The sequence below is a fragment of the Podarcis cretensis genome, assembly GCF_951804945.1.
Source record: "Podarcis cretensis genome assembly, chromosome: 8".
Lineage (NCBI taxonomy): Eukaryota > Metazoa > Chordata > Lepidosauria > Squamata > Lacertidae > Podarcis > Podarcis cretensis.
The window spans coordinates 2381770-2402026 of NC_137177.1; the positions used below are offsets into that span (position 1 = coordinate 2381770).

The 20257-nt window shown below is 49.2% G+C and overlaps 1 protein-coding gene and 1 long non-coding RNA gene across 2 annotated transcripts in view; both read left to right on the forward strand.

Moving 5' to 3' along the window:
* The window catches only part of LOC307221429, a 295540-nt gene that overhangs the window by 132025 nt on the left and 143258 nt on the right, over positions 1-20257 (forward strand). The gene's annotated exons all lie outside the window — the stretch shown is intronic.
* Positions 136-20155, forward strand: PAF1 (PAF1 homolog, Paf1/RNA polymerase II complex component). The gene is made up of 14 exons (XM_079985548.1): positions 136-462; positions 1890-1919; positions 2008-2100; positions 3483-3604; positions 5489-5555; positions 6621-6722; positions 6947-7052; positions 7752-7820; positions 10278-10381; positions 11120-11236; positions 13325-13453; positions 15009-15114; positions 17914-18001; positions 19311-20155. The coding sequence occupies exons 1-14, from the start codon at positions 413-415 to the stop codon at positions 19757-19759; spliced, it is 1632 nt and encodes a 543-aa protein (XP_079841674.1). The 5' UTR covers positions 136-412; the 3' UTR covers positions 19760-20155.

Genomic DNA, 20257 nt, shown 5'->3' on the forward strand with positions numbered 1-20257 from the left:
GGCATGCAGCGCGGGGCGCAGGCGCGGGAGGGGTGCATCCCGGCATGCATTGCGCACGAGACACTCTCCTGATTGGCGGCGGTGGCGGCGGCGGCGGGAGCCGTAGGCCCCACAGTGCATTGCGGCCAGGACTCCATTTCCCGACATGCCTTTCGGGACGGCTTCTTTCTGTGTGAGGGAAGGGCGGCTATTTCGCGCTATGGCCGTTCCCCTCACACCTGTAGGTGCGAAACAATGGGTTTCCCGCGCGCACAAGCTGCCTGCGACGTTTTCCCCCTCTGGCCGGAAGTGGCTTGACGTAGCAGCCCGAACTACATTTCCCATCGGGCTCCGCGGCGGAAAGGGTGGGGGTTATTAAGCCCCGCCCCCCCCGTTGACTGGCGTCGCCTGTTGCTCCTGAGGGGGGTTCGCGATGGCGCCAACTATCCAGACTCAGGCGCAGCGGGAAGAGCCCGGGCACAGGTAGGGGTGACGTCACCGCCCTCTCCCGGACGCCTGGGTCCCCTGTGGAAGGGGGGAGGGGGACGTGGGGAGGGGTCTCCTTCTCCCTCTCCCCCCCGCCCCCCAAAGGGTCCGCAGAGGGGGAGGGGCTGAGCCCGGACTCCTGGGTCCCTCGGCCAGGCGCCTTGGAGTCCCTTCCCTTAAAAACTTGAGAAATATCCAAAAACATTGTCAAATGTTTGAATGTTAAAATGACGTTGGATATAAAGACTATATGGCATCAGTGACATAGTAAAAAGAAATATGCAAAAATGTTTTAAGAAAAAAGGGGAAGACCAGAGCAAAATTATGTCGAAACTAAACAAATGATATAAGGGATTAAGTTATAAAGAACATGTGACAAATGGATTTAAAAAGAAAGGAAAACTGAAGACATAATAAGTTGAAATGTATAATATTGAATAAGATTGGAAAGAGGGTAGGAATTGCTGAACTTGATTGTGTAAAGGGGAACACAGAAAAGGGAGATGTGAGGAAGTCAGGAAAGAGGGTTATAAAGATAGCAAGTAAAAAACTAGATTTTTATTTTTTCTCTGTTTTTTGTTCTTTCTGATCACTTTTTTTTCCTCATTGTTTTTGGATTGTGTTGTTTTTGACTGTCTTTCTCCTTTGTTTTGTCTGATTGTGATATTTGTTTTATTATGCAAAATCTTAATATTTTATTAAAAAATAAATAAATAAAAACTTGAGAAATAAAGTGAGGAATAAAACAGTAAACAGAAAGTAACAATAGTACTTAGGTAGCTCCCACATATTGTTTTAATTCGTCTCAAAAACTGCATTTAACGCTGTGTTTTGATGCTGAAAACTGCCTTGGGACCTTGGGGTGAGAGACAGGTAAGGAATAATGCCTCTCATAATATGGACAAGCTGAAAGGTGGGCAGAGAGGGGCGACCAAGATGATCAAGGGTCCAGAAACCAAGCCTGATGAGGAATGGTCGAAGGAGGTTTAGCCTGGAAAAGAGGAGACTGAGGGGAAATATATTATGGCCATCTTCAAAAACAGGTGAAACTCGAAAAAATTAGAATATTGTGGAAAAGTTCATTGATTTCATCAATGCCATAATCATCACAATTATAACAAATACAGGCTTGAAATATCTCGCTTTGCATGTCATGAGTATCTCATATATTAGTTTCACCCTTTGAGTTGAATAACTGAAATCAATGAACTTTTCCACAATATTCTAATTTTTCGAGTTTCACCTGTATCTTAAGGGCCGACACCTGGAAGGTGGTGCAAACTTGTGGGGGGTGGGCAGGGCCTAAACAAATGAATTCAAAAGGAGATTCTGACTAAACCGTTCCACCAAGTCTCATTTATTAGGCGCCGGCATCTCTGTGCTAAAGTATCAGTAACCCCATCTCTCTGTCTCTTTTCCCTCAGGCCCAACTCCCACCGGACGCTTCCTGAGAGGTAAAGATCACCCCCTCGCCATCCCTCTTCTCTTGCTTGGAGCGTGGCAAGTGGTCTCACCTCCCTTTCTCACCTTTCCCTTTTGCAGGTCGGGGGTGGTGTGTCGCGTCAAGTATTGCAACAGTCTCCCCGATATCCCCTTCGACCCCAAGTTCATCACATACCCATTTGACCAGAACAGGTGAGCAACGAGAGGCTCAGATGTGAGGCTGTCGTTTTCTGCACATTGGCACATCCACAGTGGTTCCACTGGGTCTTAAACAGACCAGACTGACTTTTCTGCAGTGCATGGCGAGTTAATTGTGGAGTTATATCTGCAGGTTATCAGGCTGCAAAGCGTCGAATGGATATGACCTCTTAAGTTTGCATGTAAAAATAGATCATAGAAGATGTGCAATGCTTATGTGAAAAGTTACACAATGGAAACAAAAGTGAATGGGCAGTCATTAGTTGGTAAAATAGTTTTTTTTATTTTACAAAATCTCTTTTAAGTTGGCGCTGTTTTATCTGCCCACAATTTTGTATTGCCATGTTCTGTTAGTTTACTGATAGCTGCTTTAGGCATCATTTATGGAAAGGCAAGATGCATTCAGTATTTTTGAAAGGTGTCCCCAGTAAATTGGGTTGCAGATTTAAAGACTGATTATTTTTGTGGAAACCGCATATTGCCGGTTCATATTCTCTCCTGTGCCAGAGAGAAAGGAGAATGCTTCCACTAATCTCTTTCAGCTTCTGCCTTCTGGAAGAAGGTACAGGGTTATAAAGACTAGGACTAGCCGCCTGAGAAACAGTTTCTACCCAAATGCGATTTTGATTTTAAACGCAGTGTAAGGTACAGTGGTGCCCTGCAAGACGAATGCCTCGTAAGACAAAAAACTCGCAAAACGAAAGAGTTTTTCGTTTTTTGAGTTGCTTCGCAAGACGGATTTCCCTATGGGCTTGCTTCGCAAGACGAAAACGTCTTGCAAGTTTGTTTCCTTTGTCTTGCAAGTTTGTTTCCTTTTTCTTAAAACCGTGCATTCACTTTGAGGAGCAACTCATAGCACGCGGTGTGGTAGCCTTTTTTGAGGTTTTTGAAGACTTTGGTGCTTTTTGAAGCTTTTCCAAAGTCCGTGCTTCGCAAGACGAAAAAATCGCAAGACGAAAAAACTCGCGGAACGAATTAATTTCGTCTTGCGAGGCACCACTGTAGTCTCTATGGGAGTATATTTAATTATGGAGTATCAGAGTTTTTAGGGGGTCAACCAGGCTGGGATAATTGGGATAGCAGGCTTGTTGGTTTCTGAATGTCTGATGTAGATTGTTTCAGTTTCGTTGTTCTGTATGGGTCAATGACAATAAAGATTATTGTATTGTAAATTAGTGTTCAGAGGCATATTTTTGCAGATTAAAACTCATAATTAGAACTGCCCTTTAGCTGGAGAACAGTGCAGGCGTTTCTTTATGACATACCCATGCAAAATTGGAAAATGCTTGTATATTTTGAAATAATTATCGTCCTTTGAAATTCTGCTTATGCATTTTCCGCTGCTTGACCTGCCTCTTGCTGCTGTCACCTTCCAGGTTTGTACAGTACAAAGCCACCTCTCTCGAGAAGCAACACAAACATGACCTCCTGACTGAGCCCGACCTGGGGGTCACCATAGATCTAATCAACCCCGATACATATCGCATCGACCCCAACGGTGAGAGGAGTCGCGGGACCGGGAAATCTTAATAACCGTGCGGGACGTGGGTGGCACTGTAGTCTAAACCACACAGCCTCTTGGGGTTGCTGATCAGAAGGTCGGCTGTTCGAATCCCCGCGACGGGGTAAGCTCCCATTGCTCGGTCCCTGCTCTTGCCAACCTAGCAGTTTGAAAGCTTACCAGTGCAAGTAGATAAATAGGTACCGCTCTGGCGGGAAGATAATCGGCATTTCCATGCGCTTTGGTTTCCATCACAGTTGCGCCAGAAGCGGTTTAATCATGCTGGCCACATGACCCGGAAAGCTGTCTGCGGACAAACGCCGGCTCCCTCTAAAAGTGAGACGAGCACCGCAACCCAATAGTCGCCTTTGACTGGACTTAACCATCCAGGGGTCCTTTACCTTTTTAATAACCGTGCACAGCAGTTGTGGGTTCCGATTGTGGAGATGTGACTGATACATTTTGGATTCTCACTGCACAACCTGCTTGATGTCACACACAAATATGTTGTTGTCAGAGCTGCCTCTAGGACCCAGCTCACAGAGGACCAACGCTAGGCTGTAGTAATGTACAAAAGTCTTTATTGAAGTTCAGTTTCCATTTCAAAGCCACAGCGTGCAGCCCTACGTCTTAAACCCTAGATCGGCGAAGTCCCGTCTGAGTCTCCTCCCCTATGACACCAGTTTAAGATCCTAGCCCTGCTCCACCTTTTACGCTGCTCTCTCCTCCTCTGGGTCCTCCTGCCCGCTGGGGCATTGCCCTTTCTGGACTCTTCCGACGCTGAGTCGCTTAGCTCCTCCCCCTCCCTCCGGCGGGCTTTAGGACCCGGTTCCCAATCCTCATTCTCTGCTGTCCCGCGCTCCTGTACATTTGAACTTGCCTCTCGCACCAACCCAGTGACCTTTCTCCTAACCGTTACACTACTTCGGTCACTGCTTCCCTCTTCCGGGACACTGGCCGGATCTGACCTCTCCTCCGTTGTCCGACTTTCTGATGGAGGCGTGGTCAGCCCTGCCTTATCTTCTCTCCCTGGTGGGGAATGCACTGGCCCCGATCCTTGGGACTCTTCCCCCCACTCTGCTCTGGTGGGGAAGCTGGTCCTGATTTCCAGCTACTGCTCTGGGAGTCCCTGCTGCCCCCTTGCTCCTGGGGCGTTCCCCTTGGGAACCCCCTACCCCTGGCCACTGGCGCCCCCTTCTGTGAATCTTCCGATTTGCTGGAGAGGCTCATGGAATCCCTCGGTCCACTGTCCTCTTCTCCTATGCTCCCCTCGGATTCTTCCCCTTCGCTCTCCATCTCCTCTCTTCCCTGTGCCTCTGCTCCTGAGCCCCTGACAGTTGTGTATTAGGATGCCAATTTTTAAATGTGGCTGCCCATCTGTCTGTTTCGGGAGGCAATAGAGGAGTGAAGTCAAACTGAAGTTCAAGAGTTACCTACAGCACCTACTTTGGCTGCAGAGACTGATATGGGAGAGACATGTTTTGTTGCAGCTGGGGCTGACAAAGGCATCCAGTTGTGCTGCTGCAGATGCACCATTATGTTTCTTCTCTCTTCGCTTCTCCCAGCGGTCATTTCTCCTATGGTCATTACATGAGCTGACTGTCTCCAGTCACTGCGGTTGTCTGCAAGGAATTCCCCACAAGGCTTGGGTTGATGTCCATGGCAAAAAAAGCCCACTTTAATTGTCTACGATTGGTACATCTTAATGTGACTGTATCAGGCTGTCATGGATGTGCTGAAGACAACCAGAACTCCAGGAAGTCTGGCCAGAGGCGGATTCCCAGGATTTGGCTGAAATAGCTAGACCAGGCTGTGTGTGTAAATAAGGGGCAACAGCCTTCGGCCTCTAACCACTGCTGCACCTTCTTTGGCTTCTTGCAGTTCTTCTAGATCCCGCCGACGAGAAGTTGCTGGAGGAAGAGATCCAAGCGCCAACCAGTTCCAAGAGGTAATGGTTTTCACCTGGGCCGGGATTCTAAACCCCAAAGCACTCCTCCGACTGCAGACGCCTGCGAGAAAACCCTTTTCTGCTCTCTGTTGTGTCCCTTATCTCGCTTCTGATCGCTTGCCCATCAGCGGCTTTGTTTCAACACCCACTTCCCTCTTTCAAAAAAAAAAAAGCATGATCTGCTTTTCTCCCCTGAGCAGCTTGGCTCCAGGGACCACGCATTTGCTCCATAAGACGCACAGACATTTCTCCTTACTTTTTAGGAAGAAAAAAGTGTGTCTTATGGAGCGAAAAATACAGTATATGTTAGGTGGGAAAAATACTCTTAGAATCATAGAATTCTAGAATTGGAAGGGACCCCTGGGGGTCATCTAGCTCAACCCCCTGCAATGCAGGAATTCTGGCCGCAGGCATTCCTGGGTGGGCTTGAACCACCAACCTTCTGGTTAACAGACAGTTGCACTGACCTGTTGCACAGCAGGAGGGCTCTTCATTGCCAATAATAATAATAATAATAATAGTAATAAAATTTATTTATACCCCGCCCTCCCCAGCCAGAGCTGGGCTCAGGGTGGCTAACACCAGTAAAATTACAGTAAAAACATAATGGGGGGGGGGGCAATTTAAAATACAGGTTAAAATACAATTTAAAATGCAGCCTCATTTTAAAAGTAGCCCATAGATCAAAACCATAAGGGGAGGGAAACATAAGGGTCAGACTGAGTCCAAACCAAAGGCCTGGTGGAACAGCTCTGTCTTGCAGGCCCTGCGGAAAGATGTCAAGTCCCGCATCCTCTTGTGACAGAGCGTTCCACCAAGTCGGGGCCAGTACTGAAGAAGTCCTATGAAGTAGCTCAGTGAAATGAAGCAACTTGTACATTTCTGTTGCCAGTAGGGAGTGGCCAAGGATAACCCAGCAGCTTTTCCTTCCTAGGTCTTTCTCACAGGTGTTGCAGACCATCTTGAGGGCTAGGAACGTGGCTGTGGGAATTGGGAGGCTTGCAGTACTCAGAAATGCCTCTGGAGGGAGACAAGAAAAAAATAAAAATCTCTCTTTCTTTGCAGATCCCAGCAGCATGCCAAAGTGGTGCCATGGATGAGAAAGACTGAATACATCTCCACAGAGTTCAACCGCTACGGCGTCTCCAACGAGAAGCCGGAGGTTAAGTGAGTAGAAATTAAACATATTTTGAAAAGCTGCTGTTTCAACGTAAAAAAACAATAGTGATGAACGTGATAAATCTTTGAGTTTCTGGACTAGGCCTTCAAAGCCTCCAGAGATCTGTTTCAGCCAGTTTCCCACAGTTCCTCCTGAGGAATTGCTGTGGTCTTCGTTTACCTGGGTAAACGACTCCTTTCTGATACATATTTCTTTCCTGGTTCTCAATCAGGATTGGTGTGTCTGTCAAGCAACAGTTCACAGAGGAAGAAATCTACAAGGACAGAGATAGCCAGATTGCAGCCATCGAGAAGACCTTTGAGGATGCTCAGAAGTCGGTGAGCTGCCCGGGGTGGTACCTTTTTTTGGGAAGTGAAACCGCTGTCCTCTCACTGTTGCACTTTTGTAAAGGGGATGTTGATGATGATTGACGGATTGATGGATTCACCCTGAGGTTCCAGGGCGGGTTAAGCAATAGGCAAAGGGAACGGGACCCCTGACCATTAGGTCCAGTCGTGGCCGACTCTGGGGTTGCGGTGCTCATCTCGCTTTATTGGCCGAGGGAGCCGGCGTACAGCTTCCGGGTCATGTGGCCAGCATGGCTAAGTCGCTTCTGGCGAACCAGAGCAGCGCACAGAAATGCCGTTTACCTTCCCGCTGGAGCGGTACCTATTTATCTACTTGCACTTTGACGTGCTTTTGAACTGCTAGGTTGGCAGGAGCAGGGACCGAGCAATGGGAGCTCCCCCCGTCACGGGGATTCGAACCGCCAACCTGCTGATTGGCAAGCCTTAGGCTCTGTGGTTTAACCCACAGTGCCACCCGCGTCCCTTTAATTAAAACACAATACTCAGAGCTTGAAGCTGCCCATCTGGCCAGGAAATGCAGAGGTGGGCAGCAGCATAAATATATTTGCTGTGTCCCTTTGGGAGGACAATGCTTTTCGGGGATTTGGGGGCGCAGTTCTGAGAAGCTTATTGGTGTCCTTGCCTCCGCTGGCCTCACCCACATTTCTCACTTCCAAATTCTGCCTCCAGATCGCTCAGCACTACAGCAAGCCTCGGGTCACGCCGGTGGAGGTCATGCCTGTCTTCCCTGACTTCAAGGTGAGATCGAAAGAAGGGACAGTTGGATTATTTTATTTTATTTTGATTATTATTATTCTTTATAATCACTCTTTCCTCCAGGGACATCGAATAACTTACAAAAAAATCAGTCAAAAATCTAACTATAACAGACATCAAAATCATCCTCCTATTAGTTATGCATAAGAGTATATTCTTTTGTCCCTATTCATGTATCCTAATTTTTTTTCCTCCCTTCCTCCCTCCCCCCAAAAACTTGTTCTCTCTTCAAATCTTTAACCATGTGCACAGATTAATCATTCTAATTTGGATGCTTGGGTTGGCTCCCCCCGTGCTATCCAATTCCTATAACTTGCCCATTTATTCAAAATCTTTTGACCTTTGTTATCCCTTGTTTCTTCCCTCATTACCTCTTCAAATACAGTGGTGCCTCGCAAGACGAAAAGAATCCATTCCGCGAGTCCCTTTGTCTTGCGGTTTTTTCGTCTTGCGAAGCAAGCCCATTAGCAGCTTAGCGGATTAGCGCTATTAGCGGCTTAGGGGATTAGCGGATCAGCTGTTAAGCGGCTTAGCGGATCAGCTGATAAGCGGCTTAGCAGATCAGCTGATAAGCGGTTTAGCGGATCAGCTGTTAAGCGGCTTAGCGGATCAGGTGATCCGCTGATAAGCGGCTTAGCGGCTTAGAAAAAGGGGGGGAAGGGGGGGAAAACCCCCGCAGGAACTCGCAAGACATTTTCGTCTTGCGAAGCAAGCCCATAGGGAAATTCGTTTTGCGAAGCACCTCCAAAACGGAAAACCCTTTTGTCTAGCGGGTTTTCTGTCTTGCGAGGCATTCATCTTGCGGGGCACCACTGTACATCAGATTGTATATGTTCAAAAACATAGTCATTCCATTTTTCCATTGTCCATTTATCCTTTTCTTTCCATCCTGATGCAATAACAAGCATACCAGCTAAGACCATAATTTTATACCAATCTTGCTCTTTTCTTTCTATTTTACTATTCCCCAGTATTCCTGAGATAAGCATTTCTCTATATATGTGCATATACCCCTAACTCTTGACCGCAGTGCCAGCACTTAGGACTCAATCCTTTAACTATGTATGGGGGCAGTTGGATCTAAGATGTTTGGGGCTTTGTATACAGCAGCCCTGCTCTCACCACTAGGCCTCTCTCTACCTGCTCTGTTCCTATCGTTTTTCGGCTGCAAAGCTTCCTTTCCTGTTCATTTGCGAAGGGTCCGGAGGCAGGGAGAGCGAGATTAGAGAGGTGGTGGGCTCTTGGCAAAGATGGATGAACCACTGAGCGAAACAAGCACTTATTTAGGGCATCAAGGGAAGGGGGGAAGCCACAGAAATTTCCCATGGCCGGATTTTTAACATTTAGTGGTCACAAATTGCTCAGGTGGGCGTTCATTTTCTCAGCCGAAGTATATTAAAAATCCCAACAGAACAACTATGCAACAAGGCAGGAGGGATGCCTTATGTCCGTTAAGTATAGAAGCAGGATTGGTTTTGAGGATCTGATCAAAGACTTTGCAATTGGAAAAAGTAGGGGAAAACTTTTTGAATACAAATAAAGCGGAAGTACAGGTGTACCTTGGTTCTCGGACAGAATGCGTCCCGGGAGTCTTGTTCGACTTCCGGAACTGTTCGAAAACCAAGACGTGGCTTCTTGCGTCCTGCAGCCAGTCAGAAGCCACGCCGGATGTTCGGCTTCCGAAAATCATTCGAAAACCGGAATGCTCACTTCTGGTTTTCGATCATTCGGGAGCTGAAACGTACGAGTTCCAAGGCGTTCGGCAACCAAGGTAGAACTGTATACAAAAATGAACATTCTTTTCCATGTTGCCGTAGGTTTTGTCTCGTTTCGAAAAATAAAATTTTATCTTGTGGTTTATATTTTTAGAATGTGTGATTATTTGATTGTTTGATTATTTGATTATTGTTAGCCGCCCTGAGCCCGGCTTCGGCTGGGGAGGGCGGGATATAAATAAAATTTATTATTATTATTATTATTATTATTATTATTATTATTATTATTGCATATATTTGGGGTTAGATAGATATGGGGGCACCAAAATATTTTAAGTGCTTTGGGGGATATAAAGGTCTTAATCAGGGCTTCTCTGCCTAAGAGGAGAGTAAGACTCGGGGTGGAGTAGTAGTCACAGAGCCCCTTCCCCCTGGTTCTCACACCCACTCCCTGTTTTTGCACGCAGAAGCCCCTCATTTATTCTCCTTGGACTGCGCAGCCAGGCCCGTTTGGGGCGAATCCTGGAGCATAGCTGTCAACTTTTCCCTTTTCTTGCGAGGAATCCTATTCGGAATAAGGGAAGTTCCCTTAAAAAATGGGAAACGGTGACATCTATGTCCTGGAGGGGTGGGGGATGAGGCACTTCTAGGCCCTGCCAGCTGTGTGCCATTTCTGGAGGGTTCTTGCCGTGCCATAAGCTGTTCTTCTTCCACCCTCTGCCAGATGTGGATCAACCCCTGCGCCCAGGTCATCTTCGACTCTGACCCAGCACCCAAGGACACCAGTGGGTCAGCCGCCCTCGAGATGATGTCCCAGGCCATGATTAGGTAAGGAAATGCAGCTCTCTTCACTGGAGACAGGAATTATTCCAAGCCTCACTTGGAGAAGCTGTGCTGGGAGTTGAACCTGAGGCCTTCTGCATGCTGGGCAGGTGTCCTGCCACCAAACCATAGCTGTCAACTGTCCCTTATTTGGCGGGAAAGTCCCTTATCCCAGCTCCGTGTCCCGCTGCTGTCCCTTATTGATGATGTCCCTTAAATTTCCCGGGTTTCAAAGGAAGCAGCTCCTCTCCCTCCCTCCCTCCTTGCCGGCCAGGGAGGAGGGAGGCTCCAGCTGTGTTGCTTGGCTGCATTGCTCACCCAATAAAGAGTCTCAGAACGACTGGGGGGTGGAGCTTGCATGCCTTGTGCCAATCAAATCGGCCGCGTTGCCTGGGGACTCACCTTTGCTCAGCGCTTCCCAGCGGAGAGGTGACGGTGGTTTTCCTTGCTGCGTCCCCTTTGCCGGGTTGCTGCGCTGTGGGAACCACCACTTAAGGCTTCGTTTGGCTTCTGGCTGGGCTTTCTGCCTTTGGCTCGGAGGGGCTCAGAAGTTGAACATACCTGTGTTTGGAAAATCCCTTATTTTGGCTGCTGATCCCTTATTTTCGAGGCTGCTGGTCCCTTGTTTTCAAATCTGTAAGTTGACAGCTATGCACCAAACTCCAGTCTCTCCATGACAAACTGGTTTACTACTGGATTTCATGCAAGAGATAACCTTCTCCCCCCCCCCCCCCCAAATTCCAGGGGCATGATGGACGAAGAAGGGAACCAGTTTGTGGCCTACTTCCTCCCTGTGGACGACACAATGCGCAAACGCAAACGTGACCAAGACGAAGAGATGGACTACGCTCCTGAGGATGTGTACGTGTGCCAACCGGGAGGGCGCGCGGGTTGTCTGGTTAAGAAAGCAAAACTTTACGGGGAGACCTTTTATTTTAAAAAATCCCTGCACTTGGAAAACCAACACGTCAGGCGTGCTTCCTGCCCAAGCCGTCTCCCTGACACACTACCTTTCTGCACGCGGGGACTTGTTTTCTCCTGCTCCGAAGGGCAGGGCTCAAACCCAGTGGCTTCAAGTTTAAGAAAGGAAATCCCGAATAAACATTTGGGGAGGACTGTCTTTCTTTCTTTTTTTTGCGATTTTAATCCAAGTCCTTTATTATGGAAATTAACACAGCTTGCTCAAAATTCAGCTTAAAAAGAGATAAGCCTGTTTACATATTATAAGGGAGAGGGAAGATCAGTTATTATTTCATCCAAAGTGGCCAGGAAGTCTAGAGTGGACTGCAGGGTATCATAGCTCCATGAAATGGAAGGCTCTTTGGCAGGTACAGAGATTGTGCTTGCAAATCTGTCAGAGGCATTTTCAAATACCATCAGAGGAACTCTAGTCAGGGGCGTGTGGCTCAGCCTGTGGTCGTCGGGAACCTACATTGGCTCCCAGTACGTTTCCGAGCACAATTCAAAGTGTTGGTGCTGACCTTTAAAGCCCTAAACGGCCTCAAAGGCCCAGGATACCTGAAGGAGCGTCTCCACCCCCATCATTCTGCCCGGACGCTGAGGTCCAGCGCCGAGGGCCTTCTGGCGGTTCCCTCATTGCGAGAAGTAAAGCTACAGGGAACCAGGCAGAGGGCCTTCTCGGTAGTGGCGCCCGCCCTGTGGAACGCCCTTCCAGCAGATGTCAAAGCGATAAACAACTACCTGACATTCAGAAGACATCTTAAGGCAGCCCTGTTCAGGGAAGTTTTTAACGTGTGATATTTTATTGTATTTTTGTTTTCTATGGAAGCCGCCCAGAGTGGCTGGGGAGGCCCAGCCAGATGGGTGGGGTATAAATAATAAATTATTATTATTATTATTATTATTCAAGACTTTCAAAGTCTAAAGGATCATAGGAAAAGAGGTTCTCCATTTCTGGATAGTCTTCAGGAACCATGCTGCTGCTTTCAACTCTGTTTGCAAGTTTCAGTAGCCTTTTTCGTAGAAGACTTTTTTCCCTTTGGGAAGTTGCTCTTTATTGTTGCTAAAGGCCCATTCAAATTTCCTAGAATCTCCCTGACAGACTGGAATGCTGCTGGATTTACCGTAATTTTCGCTCTATAGGACGCACTTTCCCCCCTCCAAAAATTAAGGGGAAATGTGTGTGCATCCTATAGAGCAAATGCAGGCTGTGCAGCTAAGCCCAAAGCCAGAACAGGGAGACGGAGCGCTGCGGAGCGCTCCGTCTTGCTGTTCTAGCTTGGGGGTGGCTTCGCCCCGCTGCCCTGCAGGGACTACAAAGGCTGTCCCCGAAGCCAGAGCAGCAAGACGGTCTTGCTGTTCTAGCTTGGGGATGGTAGCCGCCTGAAGCCTCCAGAGTGCAGCGGGAATTCCGCTGCGCTCCGGAGGCTTTGGGTGAATGCACCTTGAACGCACCTTGTTTTAGAGGGGGAGAACAAGATAAATTTTTTCCCCCCTGTTCTCCCCCTCCTATGGGCTGGTGTGTCCTATAGAGCGAAAAATACGGTACATCAGCTGTCCTTGGGGCAAGACCTTTCAGCAAAACTCTTTGATGGTGCAGATAGCAATTGCACCCGAACCTTAGTCGCCATCACTTTGACATCCAAGGATTGCTGCCTGAAGGAATCAAAGAACACTAAAAGCGAAAACACCACCAACCTTGGGGAGAACCTTCTGACAGCAAGGGCTGTTCAGCAGAAGAACGGCCTCCGATTCTCCTTCCTCGGAGGTTTTTAAACAAGAGATTGGATGGCAATGCTTTGAGGATTCAGCTTTGATTCCTGCGTTGGACCAGATGACAGTTCTGTGCTTATATTTTGAATGAGCCTGGCTAGAACCGTTTGCCCTCTCAGCCGATGGGATTATTGGAAGGGGGCAGGAGAACAGCTCGGAATGAATATGGGGCTGCTCCAAAGCCCTCACCCTTTTCTTTCTATCCCTTTCCTCCAGGTACGAGTACAAGATCGCCCGGGAATACAACTGGAACGTCAAGAACAAAGCCAGCAAGGGCTACGAAGAAAACTACTTCTTCATCTTCCGGGAGGGCGACGGGGTCTATTACAACGAACTGGAGACCAGGTGAGGCGGAGGGAGAAAGTGAAGCCGTTTCTTTGGGGGGGGGGGAGTGTTCTGGTGGCCAGGGGGGCCTCCAGGTAAAAGGGTCTGGGGCAATTGGGGGCACGGTGTTGGTGGTGGTGTCAGGGCTGGCTGGATCCATCCAGCCTTTTTCCTTTCTCCATTGAGCACATGGTTAACCTGTGGAACTCCCTGCCACAGGAGACAGGGATGGCCACCAACGAAGACGGCTTTAAAAGAGGATTAGTCACTTTTATTTATGTATTTTTTTGTCTTGTTTGCTCCCTTTGTATACTGCCTTTCACCTGAAGATGAAAGTTTGCGGTGTAAAAATGCAAAACAGAAGCACAAAATACATAACGAAAACAAAGACAAAAGCAAAACAAAAACAAATTATGAAGGAAGAGAAAGATATCAGTGGCTACTTGCCATGATAGCTATAATAATAATAATAATAATAATAATAATAATAATAATAATAATATAAAAATAAAAATAAAATTTTATTTATATCCCGCCCTCCCCAGCCGAAGCCGGGCTCAGAGCGGCTAACAACAATAAAAGTAACACAACAGTCTAAAATTAATTCAGAGTCAAATTCATGGCAACCATTGGGCTAGAGTTCTGTGAAGAATTACCAAAGGAGGGGGTCAGGCTGTGCCTTGGCCAAAGGCCTGGTGGAACAGCTCTGCCTTGCAGGCCCTGCGGAAAGATGTCAAGTCCCACAGGGCCCTGGTCTCTTGTGACAGAGCGTTCCACCAAGTCGGGGCCAGTACTGAAAAGGCCCTGGCTCTGTTTGAGGCCAGCCTAACCTCCCTGTAGCCCAGGACCTCCAAGGTGTTTTTGTTTGAAGACCGGAAGGTCCTCCATGGGACATACCAGGAGAGGCGGTCCTGTAGGTACGAGGGTCCTGGGCCGTATAGGGCCTCTGCCACCCTGGTCAGATAAATGCTTCTGAACGCCAGTTTCTGGAAACGGCAGGAGGGGAGAGTTGCTCCTGTACTCAAATCCTTGCGGCTTTCCCATCATGGGCACGTTAGGATCTCACGGAACCTCTGGGTCCAGAGGCAGTCTATCTAGACTTAGAATCATAGAATCAGAGAGTTGGAAGAGACCACAAGGGCCATCGAGTCTAACCCCCTGCCAAGCAGGAAACACCATCAGAGCACTCCTGACATATGGTTGGGGTATTTGGCCACTGTGAGACTAGATGGGCCTGATCCAGCAACCTCTTCTTACTCCTTTCCCTCCAGCACATGTTGCATCTGAGCTGTAAGTCCTGCGTGGCAGGGGGTGGCCTGGATGACCTTTGGGGGTCCCTTCCAATACTTTGAATTTATGAAATAAGGGCCTCCCCAGAGATACCCTATTGTGTTCCCTCTGCTGGCCACCACTGTGAACCCGCTAAGCGGCACAGGCGGTCCCGGCATGCAACCAGCCCCTCGCCGCCAACATGCCACCAGCACCCGAGGGCTGTATCCTGCCGCCAGGGCGTGTGTGAATGTGCAGAGGGAGTCGGGCCCCTGCTCCCTCCTTAACCTCTCCCTCCCCGTCGCAGAGTGCGGCTGAGCAAGCGGCGAGCCAAGGCCGGGGTGCAGTCGGGAACCAACGCCGTTCTGGTGGTGAAGCACCGAGATATGAACGAGAAGGAGCTGGAGGCGCAGGTAAGGCTGGCGTGGAGGAACCCAGGGGGCCCAGGAATCCTGGCTCTGAGCTTCAACCCCATCTCTTTTTTCTTATTTTTTCAATAATTTTTTTATTAGCTTTTCAACATATCATTTTCAACAATAATTGCACGTACTTTTACTTTTTTTTTTTACTTCAATCACATCTGAAAATTTTCCAATCTATTCATTTAATTTACATTTCTTATTTTCACTATTACATTTAAGTCTCATATCTAATATCTCTCTTCTTTCTCTTCTTTGTAACACTTCATATATTTCCCCTTACAAAGCTTCTTGTAGTCTTGCTAGTGTAATTTGTTGGATTACAGTTGCTCTTCAAATAATTTGTATATTTCTTCCAATCTTCTGCAAATCTCTGGTCCCGCAGGTTTTGAATCCTTCCTGTCATTTTATCCAATTCTGCGTAGCCCATTAATTTTGTCTGCCATTCTTTTTTTGTCGGAATTTCTTCTTGCTTCCATTTCTGGGCTAACAATACTCTTGTTGCATATAAAAACAATTTTACATCCTGTCTATTAATATCCGTACCTATAACGCCAAGTAGAAATGCTTCTGGATTTTTTAGAAATGTATATTCCAACATCTTTTTCAACTCGTTATATATCATTTCCCAAAAGTTTTTTACTTTCTTACATTCCCACCACGTATGATAAAATGTTCCTTCGAGTTTCTATCCCATCTCACTGCCCCGCTCTGGCCATTGGAGCTGGCCGGATGCTTAATGGAAGCGAGGATCATTGACGGAATTAGAACCAATTCCTAGAAAGAGGAGAGGCAAACCACTGGCTATCGGCCACCACTTGTTGTTGTGTAGTCGTTTAGTCGTGTCCGGGTCTTCATGACCCCCTGGACCAGAGCACGCCAGGCCCTCCTGTCTTCCACTGCCTCCCGCAGTTTGGTCAAACTCATGCTGGTAGCTTCGAGAACACTGTCCCACCATCTCGTCCTCTGTCGTCCCCTTCTCCTTGTGCCCTCCATCTTTGCCAACATCACGGTCTTTTCCAGGGAGTCTTCTCTTCTCAGGAGCACGCCAAAGTCTTGGAGCCTCAGCTTCAGGATCTGTCCTTCCAGTGAGCACTCAGGGCTGATTTCCTTCAGAATGGAGAGGTTGGATCTTCTTGCAGTCCATGGGACTCTCAAGAGTCTCCTCCAGCACCAGAATTCAAAAGCATCCATTCTTCGGCCATCAGCCTTCTTTATGGCCCAGCTCTCACTTCCATACATCACTCCTGGGAAAACCAGAGCTTGAACTATACATAGCTTTAACCACAGCTTTAACTATATCGGCCACCACTAGGGATACAGAAATCTAGTTCAGTCCTTGGCACCTGGGGCCTGGTGCACCTCAATCTCTGAAGGCCAGGACTTCTCTTCCGGTCGAAATTCTCTGGAAAGGAGGACTTGGGGTGGGAGACGGATGACAAAGTCTGCCCCCTGGGAAGGAAGCTGCCTCTGCTCACTGGTACCTTTGGGGTTCCTAAGTTCCAGGAGCACTTTTGGCCATGGCAGTTCTGTAGAGCCTCCATGTTCCAAAGCAGTCTATACCTTGGGGGGGGGGGGAGTCAGGAGAGAACAGGGCTTTTCCCACTGGTCTTGGCCAGGTTAGGCTAAGTAAGGGGTTGCCAAGGTTTAAATCGCTTGGGCCTGTTGACTCCAGCGGAGATCCCTCTGTGAGCCAGATTGCACGTGCGCATGAGCAGGCGCGATTTCTGGCATCTTTGTCTGCGCAGATGCGATTTCCGGTGTATGCGCAGAGGCAATTTCTGCTGACACAAGTCCCTGGGCCATGTTGTGCCGGTTTGGTGCAGTGCGCGGGGACTCGCCGAGCAGGTGGCTTGGTTTGGGGGCGGCTCCTGGGCCAGTTAAACGACCCCCATGGGCCTTAGGTTGCTGACCCCTGCGCTAAGTGAACCCAGAACCTGGGGAAGTGTCATAATAGTAATATAACAATAATTTATTATTTATACCCCGCCAATCTGGCTGGGTTTCCCCAGCCGCTCTGGGCGGCTCCCAACAGAATATTAAAAATAGAATCAGACATTATAAACTTCTTAAACAGGGCTGCCTTCAGATGTCTTCTGGAAGTCAGATACAGTAGTTGTTTATTTTCTTGATATCTGATGGGAGGGCGTTCCACGGGGCGGGCGCCACCACCGAGAAGGCCCTCTGCCTGGTTCCCTGTAACCTCACTTCTTGCAGGGAGGGAACCACCAGAAGGCCCTCGGTGCTGGACCTCAGTGTCCGGGCAGAACGATGGGGGTGGAGACTGACTGGATGACAAGGAGTGGTGGGAGGCACTGGCTGGGGAACCCCCAGGGAGATCCCAGAGGAGGAAGGCTCTGAACCCCGGGGGTTGATGGAGCAGTCAGAGGGAGATTGGAAGGGGATGCTCGATACAGACGGGACAACGGGGTTTAGTGAGCAGGAGGAACATGTGACAGGGAGCAGCTCAGACTCTGAGGCTGAAGCAGAGGAAGGGGGTCCAGAGGCTGCTGAATTATCCAGGATATCTCCCTCTCCTGTTGCAACAAGTTTCCCTCTCCCCTGATCTCCCAATAACATGCGAGATAATGAGGAGGGTGTGCAGATGCAACTTGAGACTGCTTGGGAAACATCCAGGAGAGGAGGAAACTTAGGTGGAAGGCCCTGCCTCTTTGTTCTGACCTGCCTCTGACTCCAGCCCTGGCAGGAATGCCAGTGGAGTTGCTGGAAGTCAGCTGGGGACAATTTCTCCTTCCCCAAATGCCCCCTAACTCGTAGCTCTGTCCCCTGCAGGAAGCCCGCAAAGCCCAGCTGGAGAACCACGAGCCAGAAGAGGAGGAGGAGGAGGAGATGGACCTGGGCAAAGAGGCCCAAGGCTCAGGTAGGTGCCGGCTTGGCAAAATCTCTCCCTGGTGCCCCCTCTGCTCGCTGCTGGAGATGCCTGTGTGGCCAGGCGGCCACATTGCAAAATTTGCAGCCTCTGCTTTAAAGAACTCCCCCTGCATTTTGGCACCTGGTGGAACACTCCAAAGCAGCTCCATCGCCGTTGCCTCATTGGCTGGCGCAGCGGCATCCATGTTTCTTAAAGGGGGAGGTCCTGCCTTACATCGTGACCCTCTTCATTTAAAGGGATGGGAACCGTATACAGTCATACCTTGAGTTACAGATTCTTCAGGGTGCGTTTTTTGGGGGGGTTACGGACCACCAAAACCCAGAAGTACCGGAACCGGTTACTTCCGGGTTTCGGCGGTCGCGCATGTGCAGAAGCGCTAAATCGCACTTTGCGCATGCGCAGAAGCACCAAATTGCACTTTGTACATGTGCAGAGGCGCCAAATCACAACGCGCGTGCGCAGACGCGCCACTGCGGGTTGCGAACATGCATCCTGAACGGTATCACGTTCGTAACCCGAGCATCCGCTGTATGTTGTGTTTACAGAAATATTGTGAAGAAGTGGACTCACTAGCAGGGTTTGAGTAAACACTTAACAATTAAGAAAGCGAGCCTGAAAGTCAAGATGTAATAATGGGGAAATAATAAAGGGCAAGGTGTAATATGGAAAAGTATGGTACAAAAGCGATAAGATTGTAACAATATCAAATTAAGAGATTATAAAATTAAGGTAGAATAAAACAGGCAGGAGAAGTAAATAAGGAATCAGAAGAGGACGTTGAGGGAAGTCATGGGTGAGGGGGATAGGGATTTATATATACTTTTTGTGATAAAAATGAGTGTGTTGAATATAAAACTGTACAACTTAATAAAAAACTATTTAAAAGATAATAAAAGGATGGCCCGTAATCCCGCTTTAGGGTCCCCAGATGTTGTTGGACTACAACTCCCACCATCCCTGAGCTCTGGCCTTGCTAGCTAGGGGTGATGGGAGTTGTAGTTCAACAACATCTGGGGACCCACAGGTTGAGAAAGGCTGAGCTAGAGCATTGGGCGAGGAGAGGGCAGGGTTCAAATCCTCCCTGTTGGCCGTGAAGCTTACCCTGTGGCCCCCACGGGGGGGGGGAGTAGCCACTGCCTCTCTGCCCTTCCCCTACCTCAAAGGGTTGTTGTTGTGGGATTAAATGAGGGGGAAGAGTCATGTACTGCCACCTTGAGCCCCTTAGAAAGCCAAGCTTTCCCCCGTTTTTCCCCTGCCCTCCGTGTACTCACCTCTCTCTCTTTCCCGCTCGCCCTAGACGAGGAGCCGGAGAAAGGCAGCGAGAGCGAGAAGGAGGCCAGCGAGGCAGAGGAGGGCGAGGAGGAGGAGGAAGGGCGCTCGGCCAGCGAGAGCGAGCGGGAGGCCAGCGAAGGCGAGGGGGCTCCGGCCGAGGAGAGCGAGGAGGACGAGCGGGCGGCCCGAGACAAGGAGGAGATCTTCGGCAGCGACGACGACGAGGATGAGGACTCGGAGCAGGAGGGGGGCCAGCGCGACGAGGGCGAGAGTGGCAGCGAGGAGGACGACGAAGAGGAGGAGGACGAGGAAGGGGGCGGCCGGCGCCAGCAGCGCCGCGCCAGCAGCCAGAGCCCCCTCCACAGCGGCAGCGAGGACCGCTCCAACCACGAGGAGGAGGAGGAAGAGGAAGGGGAGGCCAGCGCCAGCGAGGCCCCGTCCGAGTCCAGCGAGGAGGGCAGTGACAGCGACTGAGCAGGCCCTTTCGGAAGTCAACTTCACCCCTCTCCTGCGGGGAGCACACCTGGGAACGGACGGTACTTACCTTGGCTGGCTGGCTGGCTGCTTTGTCCCAGTTAAGCCCAGAGGATTCTGGGAATTTTCTTTCCTCCCGGCGAAAGAGGCGGATCGGAGGGCGGCCTCCCTGCCACCCGTTTCTGCCGATCTTCCGCCTCCGCCAGTGAACTCTTTGCCGCGAACCTTCTGCAGGAACGACTGGCGTTTGGGGTGTGCGGTGGGACACAGACTCACACGCATTTGGTTCTTTGGCTCCCCTTCTTGTGTTGTTCTTCCTGCTTTCCCGCTGTACATAATGCGCCACACGGCAGCTCTCTTTCATCCACCCCAAAATAAAGTTTTTTGCTTCTTGAATCTCGGCTCTCTCATTAATCAGGGCCACTTGCAACATCGCTGGGGCAAGTGTACTTATTTACAGCCATACCTCATGTTACACTTGCTTCAGGTTAAGCGTTT

Excerpts from the sequence above, each read along its gene's own strand:
- PAF1 (XM_079985548.1), top strand. The coding sequence starts at position 413 with ATGGCGCCAACTATCCAGACTCAGGCGCAGCGGGAAGAGCCCGGGCAC. Across the intron at positions 2,101-3,482 it reads TACCCATTTGACCAGAACAG|GTTTGTACAGTACAAAGCCA; the intron begins GTGAGCAACGAG and ends GTCACCTTCCAG. Across the intron at positions 7,821-10,277 it reads CTGTCTTCCCTGACTTCAAG|ATGTGGATCAACCCCTGCGC; the intron begins GTGAGATCGAAA and ends ACCCTCTGCCAG.